General features: G+C 42.6%; 1 protein-coding gene across 1 annotated transcript in view; it reads left to right on the top strand.

The window, feature by feature from the left end:
• LOC119584814 (von Willebrand factor A domain-containing protein 7-like) overlaps positions 1-17629 on the top strand; it is a gene marked incomplete at its 5' end in the record, with an annotated part of 17997 nt that extends 368 nt beyond the window's left edge. The window contains 18 exon segments of the mRNA XM_037933457.1: positions 1860-2148; positions 3510-3615; positions 4296-4435; positions 4934-5045; positions 5307-5408; positions 6280-6392; positions 7175-7305; positions 7967-8123; positions 9895-10024; positions 10530-10790; positions 11443-11571; positions 11779-11994; positions 12418-12560; positions 13841-13976; positions 14732-14838; positions 15659-15850; positions 16513-16593; positions 17147-17629. Of these exon segments, the coding sequence (XP_037789385.1) occupies positions 1860-2148; positions 3510-3615; positions 4296-4435; positions 4934-5045; positions 5307-5408; positions 6280-6392; positions 7175-7305; positions 7967-8123; positions 9895-10024; positions 10530-10790; positions 11443-11571; positions 11779-11994; positions 12418-12560; positions 13841-13976; positions 14732-14838; positions 15659-15850; positions 16513-16593; positions 17147-17338 (2737 nt within the window).
• Positions 17630-17891: the final 262 nt, after the last annotated feature.

Here is a 17891-nt window from a genome sequence, read left to right as displayed (position 1 = left end):
TGTGTGCGTGTGTGTGCTAGTGCGTGTGCATGCGTGTGTGTGCGTGGGGAGGATATTGTAGAGCTGGACATAGTCGGGCAGTGTTTGAATAAGTAAGTTTCATATTTTGAGATGTATGGTTTTCTAAAGACGAGTAAAATTATGTTAACTCTACTTCGAGTAGGATTTTTTCCTACCAATGATCGACCCAGTCGTACGATTGCAATCAGTGGTTCTTTATAACTTTCTTTCTCCGGGACTCTGTAACGTCCTAGAGATTGAGGTTTCCTGATCATGATATCAACAGCTCTGCCTGCGTTGCTAGACATGGTATTGCAGTGCAGATATTGCAGCAAAGGAGGTTGATTGCATCTTTGTCAGCATTTGTTTGGAGGATCTGATAGAACTGCAGTTCTGTGGCACCGATCATAGATTGCATATGACTACCCTCTTGGTGCATATAGAAACTCTTTGTCTGTCCAGCAAATGTCTAAGGGCTTTTCACATGGACTAACGGAAGGAGGTGTGTAAGCGAGGGGTTTTTGTGGCTATTTCTAATCCTTTCTCAAAACCCCAATGACCAGTTGCGAAATGGTCAACTGATACAGCCCAGGAGCTAGAGGCCATGGAAGTAAACTGTATGGCTTAGCTGCTTTACATTAATCCCTAGCTCATAGGACTGAGGAGGGACAAGAAACAACCCTGAATCAGGAAACACACTAAGTTAGAGACCCTCAGTAAATGATCTTTATCCTGTCTACCAAGCCCTAAGAAAGGTGAACACGAAGCTCTCCTCGTAGTTGACTACAGTTTATTCAGTAGGTTGTCAGATCATATTAGGCCATGTGAAGATATGAAGGTACTGGGTTGAACCTTTTCCCCTGACAGAAGTTCGGGAGGCAGTATCCTAGCATGCCAGGCAAGATGCGTGCTGTCGTCTATCTAAGCTTCATAGACTAGAGCAGATTCCTTCCTGGCAGGTCTACAGTAGTCTGTGTCTCGTGATTCAAGCCATTTTTGAATGATTTTGTGATTTGTCTGTAGGTTGTTCTTCAACACAGATTGGATCATAGGTAGTGCCATTATCCATAGTCATTGTCGACAATGGCGATATCAAGATCACACACCTTAACTTTGCTGATGGAGTTGTCGTCTTACCTGGATCCCCCAGAACCCTATCGGCAGCTCTCAAAGCTATGTCAGTGAGTCAGTTCCCCAAAGTCTAGAAGTCTCTTGGGACAAGATGAATATCCACAACTTTCGGGGTCTGCTAGAATCTGCTCAGTTGCTATGCACATGCAGTGAGGAAACAGAAGTCATGGAGTTTTACATATCTTCAGTGTTCATAATTCTGGGCTGCCAGACCAGATTGGGCCAACAGCAAGAGCCACTGACTTGCTTTACAAGAGTAACTGGAAAAGCTGCCTCCCGTGTTGAAGAAATGTGTCTTCCTAGATCCACATATCACTAATTGATCTGTTTGGTATCAAAACATAGGCTATCTTGTGCTCAAAGTTTCATCTTGATGCCTTTTGCAGCAGGTGTCCAAAGTGATGCAAGGGCCATCAACTCAAGCTATACAGACACCCAACTTATCTTGATGGTCCCCTTGCTTGATCCCCCTTGTGACTTGAAACGGAGGCTGGATGAGGCAAGGTCCCCTCCTCGAAACGAGTTCCTCGGAATAATTGACTGACATCTATTCACCTATTCAGTACCATCCTCATTCCATATATTAGCATTATGACCTCCATGTATTATCTATCGCCCATCTATCGCTACTTTCCCTCCACATATTCCATTTGTCCAGCGATCGACCCTCCGCATGTGACCCTGAGTCCACCAACGACCAACCCCTCCCCTTCCCCTCTCCACCCCAGATATGACCCAGCTATCCAGGCCGACGGGGAGAGCCTCAAGGACCTGCAGGCGGTGCTCACTGCCAGATATCCCCAGATCCTGACGTCCATCCTCCAAGACGAGTCCTACTCAGCGGCCAGAGCTCTCCTCGGCACATCCTACCACTCCATCCAGAAGTTCTACTCCCACTCCACCTGGGTTGAACAAGGGAACGTTGGGATTCTCGAGGGACTCGGTATTCCAGGCTCGGAATTGGGTGACCTAGCGGGCGAGAGTGACAACGTGTGCACCTCTTGCGATAGTCCTCAGGTAAGCACGTTCTTAGCAGACTAGTGTTGTTCGGCCGGTTTTGTTAACGCCGAGGCCTGACCCAGTGAAAATATTCGTAAGCGCAGACATGCATATCCACAGGTATTAATGCATATCTGTCTATCTATCTGATAACAAAATATTTATCTATTCATATACAAAGAAATTAATGAATATCTGTCTATCTATCTGATAACAAAAAAAATATCTATGCATATACACAGAAATAAATGGATATCTGTCTATCTGTTTGATAACAAAACATTTATCTATGCATATACAAAGAAATTAATGCATATCTGTCTATCTACCTGATAACAAAACATTTATCTATCTCTCTTTTCGGTAGATATGCATGTCCAGACTGATAAATATGCATTTATTTCTGTGTATTTGCATGTCCGTATATATGAAGATTAATTGGGTCGAGCCTCGCACTATTTTAACACACTTGCCGATTATATATATATATATATATATATATAATATATTATATATATAATATATATATATTTTATATATATATGTATATATATAATATATGTATATATATATATAATATATATATATATATATATATATATATATATATATATATATATATATATATTTTTTTTTTTTTTTTTTTTTTTTTTTTTTTTCGTGGGAATTTTTTTTCATATATTTTTTCATGTGATTAGTTCGAGTATTCTTTCAGTAATACCTCTTATGATTTTGTATGTTTTAAAATGCGTTATTATTATAATGTTAATGTTTTTATTAATATTATTATTATATATTTTTTAATCTCCACCAACATTACCACAAACGCAACAACCATAATAATACAACGCAAAAAAAAAAACCCCAAAAACCCACAATAAAAAAACCCATCACACCCAAATGCAATAAAACCCACAAAAAAAAACACAACCGCTCCCCACACCACCACAACCCATAAAAAAACCTCACCAACCCAACAACCACATCACAACCACAACAAAAGCCACAACTACATCGTCATCACCACAACCACCACATAAAAAAATACAACCACATCACAACCATAACTACAACCACATAAAAACACAACTACGTCATCATCACCACAACCACAGCTACAACTACAACCACAACATCAAAAAAACACCACTACATCATCATCACCACAACCACCACATAAAAAAAACACAACCACATCACAACCACATCTACAACAACCACAACTACAACCACAACATCAAAACACCACCACCACGCACGCCATCCCCAGCCTCCCCATCACCATCGTCACCATTCACACCATTATTTTACCTTAATCCCCCCCACCCCTCCCCACCCCTCCCCCCCCCCCCTCCCCCCCCCTCCCTCTCCCCCACCAGGGCGAGTGTTCGGCCAACATCATCGTGGGATCCGGCCTCAGCACGGGCTATTACGAATACGAAGACGAAGTCGGTGCCAGTTTCGTGATTCCGAAGCCCCCCACGGGTGCGGTTTTTGTGGTTTTTTTTTTTTTTTTTTTTTTTTTTTTTTTTTTTTTTTTTTTTTGTTTTTTTTGTTTTGTTTATTTTTTTTTGTTTTTTTTGTTACTTGTTGTTTTTTTTTGTTTTTTTTTTTGTTGTTGATTATTCTTTGTTACTTTGTTGTCGCTGTTGTTATTGTTTGTTGTCAATGTTGTTACTTTTGATCTAGTAATACATCCGTCTGATAAAAAAAAATCACTTGTAATGCAAAAACAGACAAATTTTATATGTATATATATTATAATATAATATATTATAATATTATATATATTGTAAATTTTTATCTATCGTCTCTTCCCCTCTCTCTTTCTCTCTCTCTCTCTCTCTCTCTCTCTTTTTTAATTTTTTTTTAAAATTTTTAAAATTTATTTTATATTATATATAATATTACCCTCTTTCTCTATTATCTATTCTATTATTTTCTATCTCTCTATCTTCTTGCTCTATCTCTCTTTCCTATCTAATCTATCTTTTTCATCTTCTATCTATCCCCTATCTATCTATCTTTTATCTCTTATCTTTTATTTCCTTTTTTCCTTATTTTTATCTTTATTTCTCTCTCCCTCTATCTATCTATCTATCTCTCTATCCCTCTATCTCTCTATCTCTCTATCCCTCTATCTATCTAACGGCCCCCACCTGCAGGCGGGAAGTGCAGCCACGGCGGGGCGCTGGACCTGAGTGCCTCCCAGCCTGCCGAGGGAGGCATCAACAAGGACACGACCTCGCCTTGCTTCTCGCCGCACTTCTACCTTCACAGCGACGCCGCGGAGATGGCCGTGCAGGTACGTGGGTGGGGATTTGGGGGGGGGGGAGGTTGGGAGGAGGAAGGGGGGAGGTGGGAGGTGGGGGGAGGGAGGAGGGGGAAAGGGGGGGTGGGAGGGGGAGAGAGGGGAAGGTGGAGAAGAAGAAGGAGGGGAGGGAGGGAGGGAGGAGTTGGAGGGTAGAGCGAAAGAGGAGGAGGGAGGGAGGGAGGAGAAGGGGAAGAGTTGGGGAGTGATAGCGAAGGGGTTGGGGGAATGTAGGACTGGGAAGAGGAGTGTGGGAGGGTGAAGGAGGGAGGGGGAAGTGGGGAGGAAGGAAGGGGAAGGGGTAGGGGGGAGTATGAGAAGGAGTAATTCGTAATATTCATTCCCGAAATTCCCTCAAAATACTCCCTATCACCTGTATTTAATTTCTTGCTCCCCCCCCTCCTCCTTAAAATATTTCCTATCACCTGCATTTAATTTCTAGCTCCCCACCACCTCCCTATATTCATGTCAAATGCCCTGTTCCTTCTTCAGGCAACTGACCACTACCTCACCGTAATTCTCGAAGCCGTAGGGGCCGAGAAATACAGGCGCCTTTTCGATCTGTACTTTGGCTCCGCTCTGTCCATTTGCATAGACACGACGGGTAAGGAATTATGCTAATATGTGTGTGTTTATAAGTCTATATATGTTGTAAGGTGTATGTATTATGTATGTGTTATCATTAGCTATCTCTCTATCTACGTCCACATACGTGTGTGTAAGCAAGACGCACGTGAACATGCATACTCTAACGCACTCACCCCTCACATTCACACCACACACAAAACACACACAACACACAAATTAACAACAAACCCTACACCATATTAACACGTGTTTTCCCCTCGTTCCCGTAAAATTGCAGGTTCAATGGAAGACGATATTCAGGCTGTGGTCGACCAGGTGGAGCAGATCGTCGCGCATTCGACGGTCGAGCTGTACATTCTCGTGCCTTTTAACGACCCAGGTAAGCAAGCCCATTGATTTTCGATTTGTTGCTTGTGTTGGTTAGGATTTCGTTTGGATCTGTTTGTTTGTTTGATATAGATTTTTTTTTTTTTTGCATTTCTTTTGCATGTTTTGCTGGTCTTAAAATTTTTGAATTTCGTTTGCATGTTTTGCTCGTCTTAAAATTTTTGAATTTCGTTTGCATGTTTTGCTTGTCTTAAAAAAAGGTAATAATAATTTCGTTTTGAATTTCGTTTGCATTTTAATTTGTCTTAAATAAAAAAAAAAATCTTTTGAATTATTTTCTTATTTTTTTTAAATTTCATGTGAATTATTTAAAAAGATATATATTGCACTTCATGGTCAACATTTCTCTTAAAATTTCGCATTTTTTAAATAAAAATTTCGCATTTTATTTAGACATTTATATTTCACTTATTTATTGATTGTTTTTCCGTCTGGGGATTTGCTTGTGGACTAATTAATTATTCATATTTATTTATCCACTTATTAATTTGTTTACTTATTAATTATTTACTTTCTTTTCATTCGTTTATCCGTTTATTTATTCATTTATTTCTCAGCCTACTTATTGCTTTTTTTCCTACTTATTACCTATCATTTACCTCCTTCTTACATATTATTTACCTATTTACCTATTAGTTACCTACCTATTACCTATTATTCACCTACCCCTTACCTATTATTTACCTACTCACCTAATCACTTACCTACTTACCTCTTATTTACCTCCTTATTACATCTTATTTACCTCCTTATTACCTCTTATTTACCTCCTTATTACCTCTTATTTACCTCCTTATTACCACTTATTTACCTCCTTACCCATTCATTCATTCGTTAATTTATTCATCTATTTACTTCTTCAGTGGTTGGGCCTTTCATCTCGACCAGCGACCCTCAGGTGTTCTTGGATGCTGTGCACGATCTCTACGCCCACGGGGGAGGCGATGGCCCTGAGATGTTCTGGGGGGGACTTCAGGTGAGACCTCGGGGGTAAAGGGATAAGTGGATGTAAGGAGATATAAAGGGATAAGTGATAAGTAGAAGGTTGTGGGTGAGGTTTGAGGTTTCTGGGGGAGGGGGCAGGGGGGGAGGGTGTCGTGGGGAGGGGGGGAGGGGGTGAATGAAGGTAAATGGATATAAATGAAGGAATGATAAAGGAATGAATGATAAGTAGAAGTTGGGGGGATAAATGAGTGTAAATAGATATAAATGAATGAATGATAAATAGAAAGTTGTTGGTGAGGTTTGAATTGTCGATTCTTTGGGGGGGGGAGGAGGAGGAGTAGGAGGGATAGTTTGGGATTTGGAGAAGTTATGGAAAAAATGGAGGAAAAATATTCGGTTCTTACTTGTAAAAAAAAGAAAAAAAAAGCATAGGTAATAAATTTTGTCAATTAAATCATTACTTCTTGAAGAGAGAGAGAGAGGACGAAGAGGGGGGGGGGGGGGGGAAATAGAGAGAGAGATGAGAGAGAGGAGGATGAGAGAGAACGAGCGAGAGAGAGAGATGGAGAGAGAGAGAGAGAGAGAGGGGGGGGGGAAGAGAGAGAGATAGAGGAGAGGGGGATAGGAGAGGAGAGGAGAGAGAGATGAGAGAGAGAGAGAGAGTGAGAGAGATGAGGAGAGAGAGAGAGAGGAGAGAGAGAGAGAGAGAGAGAGAGAGAGAGAGAGAGAAAACATAGCCAACACATTATATTATCAACAAATTATATTAGGGAGGACGCTAAGTAATCGCTTCCTCTTGGCCTCCTCCTCCAGATGGCTTTAAAAGAAACTCCAGATTACGGCAATATTTTCTGCTTCACCGACGCCGACGGGAAAGACGGAGTCCTGATGGAGGGCCTAATCAGCCTGGCGCAGCAGAAACATGTCAAGGTAATTAAAATAAAGTAAATAACACTGATAGACGGTATTGCTGTTATCGAAACGATGGTTCGAGTCGTGTTTCACGCTTTCGAACACGTGTTTTGAAGTTTCGTAAATGGATAGAAAAGGAAAAAAAATCATTATAAAGTTTATTATGTTGTGGGAAAAAGGTGTTGTTGTATAGCCTTATTTTAATGTTTTCTTAGGGTCAGAAGTGTGATAATAATGTCTTCTTGTGTCAACTAAAATATATTCAACAGAAGGCGCTTTGTTTTCGAAACGATACGCTCAGTTCTCGAATCAATTCTCCCTATATACGAATCCATTTGCTTTATTTTCGAAACCATACGCTGTTATTTCTGAAACCATTCAATATTACCCTCGAAACCGTGATGTTTGTTTTCGAATTCAAGTATTCCGTTTTCGAAACCATACACTTCATTTCGGAACCGCGCCCCTTGTTTCCGAACTCATATTCTTTTTTTTTTCGAAACCATACACTTAATTTCCGAAACCGTGCTAATTGTTTCCGAACTCTCATTCCATTTTTGAAACCATACTTTATTTTCGAAGCCATTCAACTCATTTGCGAACTCACACATTATATTTTCGAAACCAGCCACTCTCTCTTTCGACATCAGGTCACCGTGATCCTGAGCGACATTTACAAGAAGGGCCAACCAGCGGACGAGAGCGAGCATACCAAGCATACAGGCTCATTACCAGCGTCGAGGAGTACCAACGCCTGGCCGATTCCACGGGCGGCCTCCTGATCTCGACGGATAAGTTTGACGTCAGTGATATAGCGGCCATCATAGGCGAGGGCGTCGAGACCTCCGCGGTAAGAGCTGGCTCGCTGGGTCTAGCTGTTTAGTTTAGTTTGCGTTCGAATTTGCTGGAAAGGAAATCGGAAAGTAGATTTTTTTAAAGCACTTTTAGGCCTTTTTTTTAAACGGACAGTAACTGGAAGAAAATACTGCAGTTTTTTTTAGCATTTGCGTGGAGAGTTGTTGGAACAAAGAGGAATGGAAAGAGAGGAAGCGGAGTGGGGGCGGGAGGAGGAGGAGGGGGTGAGCAGGGACAGAGAAAAAGGAGGCGCGGAAGGGGAGTAGGGGAAGGGACAGGGAACACAAAAAGTAAGGAACGAGAGGAGGGGAGAAAGGGAGGGGAGCAGAGGGAGGAAGGAGAGCCCGCGCGAGCGAGCGGGAGCAGCGCGAGCGAGAGGAAGAGCGAAGCGCGCGCGAGGCGCGAGCAGCGAGAGAGGGAGAGAGACAGAGAGAGAAGAAGAGAAAGAGAGAGGAAAAAGTGGAAAAAAAAAGAGTAGAGAGATGAAGAGGGAGAGAGAGGGAAGAGAGAGAGGAGAAAAGAGAGAGAGAGAGAGAGAGGAGCGTAGAGAGAGAGAGAGAGAGAGAGAGAGTAGATAGAGAGCGAGAGCGGAAGAGATCGAGATGCAGGGAGAGAGCGAAGAGCGGGAGAGATAGAGAGGAGAGAGAGAGTGGGAACCACAGGACAAAAAACAAAAAGAGAGAGAGAGAGGGAGAGAGAAGAGAGAGAGAGAGAGAGAGAAGAGAGAGAGGGAAAAAGGAAAAAAAAAAAAGAGAGAGAGAGAGAGAGAGAGAGAGAGGGGAAAATGAAAAAAACACACACGGAGAGAGAAGGGAGAGCAGAAGAGAGAGAGAGAGGAGAGAGAGAGAGCGAACGAGAAGAGAGAAAGAGAGAAAAAAAAGAAAGCAAAAAAAAAATAACAAAAAAAAAAGAGAAAGAGAGAGAGAGCAGAGAGAGAGAGAGAGAGTAGAGAGAAAGTGTGAGAGAGAGAGAGAGAAGGAGAGAGGAGAAGATTGGGAGAGGGGAAGAGAGGGAGAGGTAGAGGAAGAAAGAGAGAGGGAGGTGTAGTAGTCGCAGTCTAGAGAATGCATTCGAAATTATCTATATCCGATAGCTCTATATATAGTATCTCAGAGAGATCTCTAGCTATCGGAGCAGCGGTGATTTCTTAGCAGAAAATCCACCACTTCCCCCCCCCAACACGAAAAAACACAGATCTCCTCTAGATTATTCATATTCATCGTAAACTCAACCAATCGAGCGAAGCCCGTCTCCCCTACGAAATCGAAGATCCTGTCCTCAAGCAACTGAATCCTACCCTCTACACACGATAATATCCTAACTAAGTCATAATCATTGTCAGCGTAGCGACTGTAATATAGCGATTAGAACCCTACTCTCAGTCATCTACTATCTCTCGTCATCGATGATACAGATATGTGCTATCTTAGGGAGCGCTCCCCTCCCCCCACCAACCCAATAACAACAAACAAACACACACCCCCCAACCAAAAAAAAAAACCCAACAACACCCCCATCAGCTACGTATAAGCTCATCTCTTATACTAGCTCTCTCTATCTCTCTCTCTCTCTCTATCTCTTTCTCTCCCTCTCTCTCTCTCTCTCTCTTTCTCTTTTTCTTTCTCTCTCCCTCCCCCCCCTCTCTCTCCTATCTCTCTCTCTATCTTTCTCTCCTCCCTACCTCCTCCGCCCCTCCCCTATCCTCCTTTAAATATAACAAAGTCTCCAGCGCATGGCACCGACCTCCTCCTCCTCCTCTGCCACAGGTGACCATAGAGAGTTTAGCCGAAATCACAGGTAATCGTATAGTTCCCCTTCCCGTCGATGATTCCGTTTTAGACTTCGAAGTGCGGATCACTGGAGTCATCAGTCAAGCTCTTCTTTGTGACATCACGGGTAAGATTTTTTTTATTTTGTTGTTGTTGTTGTTGTTGTTATCATTTTTTTTTTTCTAATGTGATTTCATTTGAGGGATGGGGGGAAGGGGAGAGGGAGAGGGGGGAGGGGGAGGGAGAGGTATCATTTTTCTCCCTCTTCCCAATTCTCTCATCTTCCTCTCCCTCTTCCTCTCATCCTCTCTCTTTTCTTATCTTTTCTCTATCCTTTCTTTGATCATCTTCCTTTTCTCTCTTTCCTGTGATCTCTTCCTCCTCCCCTTCCTCTTCCCTATCCTCTCCTCCTCCTCCTCTCTCTCTTCCTCTCGCCCTTCCACCATCCTCCCCTTAATCGTCTTCCTCTCCCTCTTCCCTATTCTCTCCTCCTCCTCCTCTCTCCCCCTCTTCCTTATTATCTCCTCCTCCTCCTCCTCCTCCTCCTCTTCCTCTTCCTCTTCCCTACCCTCCTCCTCCTCCTCTCTCCCCCTCTTCCTTATCACCTCCTCCTGCCCCTCCTCCCTCCCCAGGCACGCCCTACGACCTGACGGACGAGGCCGCCCTGGCCGCGACTCCGGGCGTGGAGGTGGTCTCCCACACGGGGACCTTCCTCGCCGTCCGCTTCCTCGCCCCTCGCTACGGCCTCTGGCAGCTCTCCGTCAGCGCCGCCGGCGACTACGCCCTCGCCGTCTCCGCCACGTCGGCGCTGGACTTCCTCGGGGACTTCGCTCTCCTGGACCCGTCGCCGCCGCACCCCCACTACCGGAAGACCGAGGGGCGTCCGCTGACCAGTAAGGCCGGGGACAGGAGGAGGAGGAGAGGGACAGGGAGATATATATATATATATATATATATATAATATTAGAGATTATATATATACTATATATATATATATATATATATATATATAGATTAGAAGATAGATAGATAGATATATAAAGTGTGTTGTGTGTGTACACACACAACACACCACACACACACACACACACACACACACACACCACACATATATATATATATATAATATATATATATATATATATATAGATATATATATACTATATGTGTGTTGGGGTGTGTTTGTGTGGTGTGTGTGTGTGTGTGTGTGTGTGTGTTGTGTGTGTGTGTGTGGTGTTGTTATACTTACTTGCCTACTTAGAATTTACCTACTTACCTACCCATTCATTCATTCATTCATTCATAAATTTAGTGACACTCTTCATACAACCACGAGACACGAGAATAAAATAACTTCATTCATAAATTCAGTTACTACCTCACTCACTCGCACACCACGAGACACTTTCATTCATAAATTCAGTTACTATCTCACTCATTATTTCACAACAAGACACGTTCATTCATAAATCCACGCACCCAATTCAACACCGAGGACACTTCCGTATAATTCACTTACTATCTCACACATTCATTCACCACCAGATACTGTCTATTACCTGGAGGTCACTCTTGTGGGTCATCTGGAGAGCGAGGTCACCAATGTCAATAAGGTCGAATTTGTGGACAAGGTAAGAAAGAAGATATATATTCATAATATCAACATGATGCATCGTTACTTCTAATATCAGCAATTGGTCAATTTAACGATCATATCCTTATATCGTATATCACTGTACCGGAATTATGGGTTACACTGTAATGTTATATTGTCACACATTTATTTTATCATTGTATCAACCTATCGCATTATTACGTTATAATACCAACATTTCGTTATGTTACCTTCATATCATTATATAGAAAATCGCTGATTATGAGTAATCAACACCCCCTGTGCCTCCTCCTCAGGGCTCTACCGCGTGGACGCCGTTCCTGAGGGTGACAGTGTCAGCGTGTCAGGATTCACTCCGGGGACAACAGCTGACGTCACTGTCGACTACACGGCCTCCTGTTGCACCACGCAGGTCGACATCATCGGCGTGGACGGCGTGGGCAACGTGGGGAAATGTCACATCGACCTGGGGATTCTCGGGGGTAAGGTTGGGACTCGGAGAAGGGGGCATGTTTCCACAAAAAAGCTTGACTGGACTTTAAAAACCGCTAGATTGAAAATCCGCAAGATTGGACTTTAATAACCGGTAGATTGGACTTAAAAAACCGCGAGATTAGACTTTAAAAACCGCTCGATCGAAAAAAGAGTAAAATCGAGTAAAAGTTTTCCCCTTTCCCGCTAAAAAGGGTTTTTCAAAAAATATCGCTAAATATAGAGTGAACTTACAAAATTTTCGATGTGGTGCTAAAAATACATACAGTTTGGGGACCATTTTGAACCTCTCTTACTCTTGCATCAAGACAAACCAACTATTTAAATATCATCAGAGATATCATTAGCTTTTAATCATCCCTCCATGTCAATATCTTACGGGTATCTTATCATATATCTTCTGTGTCTTCCAGGTCTTATCTACGACTTCGAGGTGGACCTAGTTGGCGAGACGTGGGTGGTCCTCCACTGGAACATCACTCCTTCAGACTATCCCATTAACTACTACGATCTCAGCATCAATGGAGTTCCTTCTCAGCACGTTACTTGCCATGACGTTAGTGTCTGAGGCCGATATGCGTTTCGTATAATAGATAGTGTGTTGTGTGACATTTTGCTGTATATATGGACGATATATCAAGACACGACAAGGTATAGGCGTTTTGTTATTTGACTTGTACTTGATAATAACGTTAGTTTCTGATGTCGATATGTGTTTCGTATTATAGATAATATGTTGCTTTATACGTAAACTGTATGTCAGGACACGATAAGGTATACGAGGTAAGTTATTGGAATTTTACTTAATAATGGAGTCTAGACATCGTTCTCAGCATGTTAGCTCGATATGTGTTGAGTACCATCATATGATCAACAATATGTTATATCATGTTCTTTTATATGGTGAGATTATATCAAAACAGTAAAGTATACGAGTCAAATTATAGTAATCACGTTTTATAATGAGGACTAGGAATCATTCCATATTTCAATCACTTTAGAGAGAGAGAGAGAGAGAGAGAGAGAGAGAGAGAGAGAGAGAGAGAGAGAGAGAGAGGGAGAGAGAGAGAGAGAGAGAGAGAGAGAGAGATGAAGATTTACAAATGTTATACAATAATAGCAATCGCTCGCATACACACTTTCCCGAGTTGTCCTCAAAATAATTATTCTCATGCAAGTCTGCAATCTACATACTCCCCTTTGCATACACCCTCTCCACCAACAGTGTTCAGTACTCACACACATGATTCTAGGCAGTGTTCCTTATATAAATAATAACCACTGACTTTTCTATGCTCTAGAGTGTCTCCTAATCACATATATTATCTTATACAATGTCTAATAAACTCATAAACACACAACACCTTTTCCTTGAAACCAAAACACAAAAATCTCTTACAATCTCGCGAACACAGACTACCCCTTCATCTTGTCACACACGAACAATAAAATGTCAGTCCACATTGTCGTCTGCAAACACTTATCATGAAATCTATCCTCATATCCTCCCCCTTCTCCCCTCACCCCTCTCCCAATTCCCTCCCGACTCCCCTCTTACCCCTCTCCACCCCATTCCCCTTACTCCCTCTCCATCCCCTTACCCTCACCTCCCTCCCCTCTGTCTCTTCACCCTCTCCCCCCTCACCCCTTCACCCAGTCCCCTCTCCTCACCCCTTCACCCAGTCCCCTCTCCTCACCCCGTCACCCTGTCCCCTCTCCTCACCCACTTCTCCCTCCCCACGCCCCTCACCCTCTGCCCACCCCTCTCACCCTAGCCTCAAATAACCTCTCCTGCAACATTGCGAATCTCCCACCAATTCGATTCATCTCCCGCAGCTGTATTGCCGGGCCCTGGTGACTTACGTAGACCCGTGCTCCCTCCAAGCTTTCAACATTACTCCCGTCTTCGATTACCACGGGACAGACATGGCTGGCTTACCGGCCTATACTGATGCTATTACTCTCGATAAAGGTGGATCCAAATTATTGTATTTTTTTCTATTTGTTTAAGTGGTTTGTGGGTGTATTTTATTATTTTTGTTTTGTTTGTTTGTTTAGGTATGTATTTATTTGATTTTTTAAAATTCAGTTTTACTCGATATAAAGGTCATATATATATTTTTTCACTTACTATGACGCTTTACTACTGTTTTTTTTTTTTTTTTGCTTTTATTTACTTATTTATTAGTGCAAACGAGATAACAACATTTTGTCTGCTTATTTCATTAATTTGTGTTTTTATCGAAAACGAAAAGCATATAAAATAATTCGTTTGTGTTTCCCTTATATTACAATCCATTGATATTTTGATCGGGTATTATTGTCAAGTCATATTGATTTGTATTTTCTTTGCCACCTTTCCATCATTCCTTAGAAGAGTATTTTCAGAAATATCGATTTCTTGAGAACCGAGAGAGTAACATTTTAAGACATATTAAAATTATAGATAGGTTTTTAACCCTTCCTCTGCTGATCCCCATTTTCTACACCTCCGAAAATAATCATGGGGGGGGGGGGTCCTTAACTAAACACGAATTTCATGAAAATTATTATATATATGCCCTAACTAAACATGAATTTCATGAAAAGGATTATAGATAAACCTTAACTAAACAAAGCTCATGAACATAGCTATATGTAGATCCTAACTCAACTCACAATCTCACGAAAATAACGATAGATAGGCCTCAGATAAGACCAAATCTCAACAAAAGCTCTGGCCAACAGAGCCTGGGGTGCCATACAACGGGACGGAGATCGACGCAACGGAGACGAGCATCACTATCTCGTGGCATCCTCACCCAGACCACGTCCTGTGCAGCTACCAGTTCGAGGTGAGGAATGAGGGGGCACCTGGCGAATGGGAAGAGAGGATAAAATAAGATAAATCGGGTAGGGAGTAGAGAGGCGGATTATCAAGGGCGTGGAAAGGGAGGTAAAGATAGAGAGAGAGAGAAGTATGTGGGTTATAACACACTTCTCTCCATACGCAACACACTCTTCTCGGTGCAAACAAAATGCACTCTTCTGTCCATACACAAGGCTTATCTCAACACACTTTCCTCATTACATACACAACCCATATTTCTCAACACGTTCACAATACACTTCCCTCTACGCAAGCACAACACACTCCCCTAATTATACATAAACAACTTCTATACTTCTATATATAAATAACTCATTTCCTTTCCATTCGAATAACTTTCCTCAATACATATAACAAAAAACTTCTCTCACTATACACTCAAATTGCAAATTCCAGATTCAATATTCATTTCAAAATATCCTTTTCCTAAGTATATATTCAAATCGACTTTCCTCACAACACACCTAACACCCACTTTCAAATTGCAGTTTCAGTGTAAATATTAGTTTATAGTATCAATTTCAGATTAATCTCTAACTCAATTTCATTTTCATTTTCACTCTGATTCAGTCTCATTTTCAATCTCTGTCTCGTTTTCAATCTGAGTATCAATCTCATTTTCATTTTAATTTTCACTCTGTCTCAGTCTTTCATTTTCACTTTCAGTCTCAATCTCAATCTCAATCTCATTTTCACCTTCAGTCTCAATCTCGCATTTATTTTCCGTCTCAATCTCAAATTCCAGTCTCAATTCCAGTTCCAAAAAAAAAATTCCAACTTCCCAGGTGTGTTACTTCGAGGTGGGGACCAACCCGAGCGCCGGCCTCTGCGAGCGAACAGCCGACACCTTCTACACGATGCAGGGCCTCGGCGAGTGCAAGGCCTACATTGCAGACGTGGCAGCTCTCTCGCCGTCGGGAATGCAGAGTGCCAACCTTGAGTTCTATGGCGTCACCCTCTGCGACGGTCTGCCCAGGGTAGGGGGAGGGGGAGGAGGAGGTGGGTGTGGTGGTGTGGTGTATCGTGGTTCTGTGGTGAGGATGGGGTGGTATATAGTGTGGTGGTATAGTGTTCTATGGGATTACTGCCCAGGGTAGGAGGAGGAGGAGAGGAGGGTGTGGTGATGTAGTGATGATATGATGTATAGTGAGTCCGTTGTAGTGTGTATTACCCTGTCTACGGCAGTTAACGTAATTCCCCATCACTATGTATTCTCAGTTTTAGTATCTCTCTCTCTCCTTCTCTCTTCTCTCTCTCTCTCTCCTCTCTCTCTCTTCCCCCTCTCTCTCTCTCTCCTCTCTCTCTCTCTCTCTCTCTCTCTCTCTCTCTCTCTCTCTCTCTCTCTCTCTCCTCCTCTCTCCCCCTCTCTCTCTCTCTCTCTCTCCTCTCTCTTCTCTCCTCCTCTCTCTCTCTCTCTCCTGTCTCCTCTCTCTCTCTCTCTCCTCTCTCTCTCTCTCTCTCTCTCTCTCTCTCTCTCTCTCTCTCTCTCCTCTCTCTCTCTCTCTCCGTCCTCTCTCTCTCTCTCCGTCTCTCTCTCTCTCTCTCTCTCTCTCTCTCTCTCTCTCTCTCTCTCTCTCTCCTCTCTCTCTCTCTCTCTCTCTCTCTCTCTCTCTCTCTCTCTCTCTCTCTCTCTCAACAGCGGACTCATCCTCTCAGCTTCATCCCTCAGAGCACGAGTGTGGCCCTAACATGGCCCCAGACGGATGCCACGAGTTTCCAGGTATTGTTTTTATTTTTCTGTATTTTATTTGCCTTCGATTTTCATGTCACTTTTCCTCTTTAGAAGTCTGTGATAAAAGCAAGAAAGGGAAATTCGGTATCTTTATATTTCTTTATCTGTCTCTCCTTTCACTTGCTTTTTTATAAATATTTATCTGTTTATCTACCTGTGTCTCTGTCCTCACTTTCCCTCTCTCCCTTCCTTCGTTCTCCGTCTCCTCTTTCGTCACCCTCTCTCCTTCCCTGGGCGCGTCTCTCTTATTTTCTCTTCCTTTGTTTCCCTTCCCACCCTCCGTGTCTCCCTCCCTCCTCCCTTCCTTCCTTCCTTCTTTCCTCCCTTTCTTCCTTCCTTCCTTCCTTCCTTCCCCTACCCTCTTCTTCCCTCCCTTTCTTCCTTCCTTCCCCTACCCTCTTCCTCCCTCCCTCTTCCTCCCTCCCTTCCTTCCTCCCTCCTCCTTCCTCCTCCTCCCTCCCTCCCTCCCTCCCTCTCCCCTCCCTCCCTCCCTCCCTTTCCTGGCCAGCGTTCCCTATCTTCCTCTCTCCCTTAATTACAGGTATGCTATTCCGAGGTAGGATGGACCCAAGACCACCAAGCGTGCGAGAGGACTTCTAACCCCCCCTACGCAATCCTCGGCCTCCGTCCTTGCAAGGCATACGCTACGGAGGTCACTTCCTTAGATCCTACCGGGAGAAGGATCCACCAGGAAGAGTCCTACGTGGTTACACTGTGCTCTGGGATGTCTTAGATCCTTTAGTTGAAATCTTTCCTTACGTGACATTCATGAGATGTTGAATATACCTTTCGCTTCTCTTGGTATACTTGGCATAATGTGTTTGTATTCACCTATCTATGAGTCTGTAATGAAGATTGGGAAGTAGTTTGTTTATGGTAGATAGGAATTCAGTGACTGTTGACAAAAGCGATGTAAGATCAAATGAAAATATCTTTGTGGCTTGCAATATATTAAAATATGTATTAGATGTGATATACGGTATAATTAAGTGATATCGTGCCTTAATAAAACATCTTGAATATACTTGCGATTTAAATTTGATTGATATCCAAATGTAAAATGATTTTAGAATTACGTGTGCGTGCGTGTGTGTGTGTGTGAACATGGGACTGTGTATATAATTATAAATGCTAACATGCAGTTCATGACAGCCATGGGCACTTAGAAATCAGTATACGTGACGTGAACTTACAATAGACTATACTTTATAATGGAGTACACTATTAAAATTAAATATCACACACACACACACACACACACACACACACACACACACACACACACA

This window comes from Penaeus monodon, chromosome 18, assembly GCF_015228065.2.
Source record: "Penaeus monodon isolate SGIC_2016 chromosome 18, NSTDA_Pmon_1, whole genome shotgun sequence".
Taxonomy (NCBI): Eukaryota; Metazoa; Arthropoda; class Malacostraca; order Decapoda; family Penaeidae; genus Penaeus; species Penaeus monodon.
Note: the sequence above shows the minus strand (reverse complement) of the source record. Positions and strands in the feature narration are given on the sequence as shown.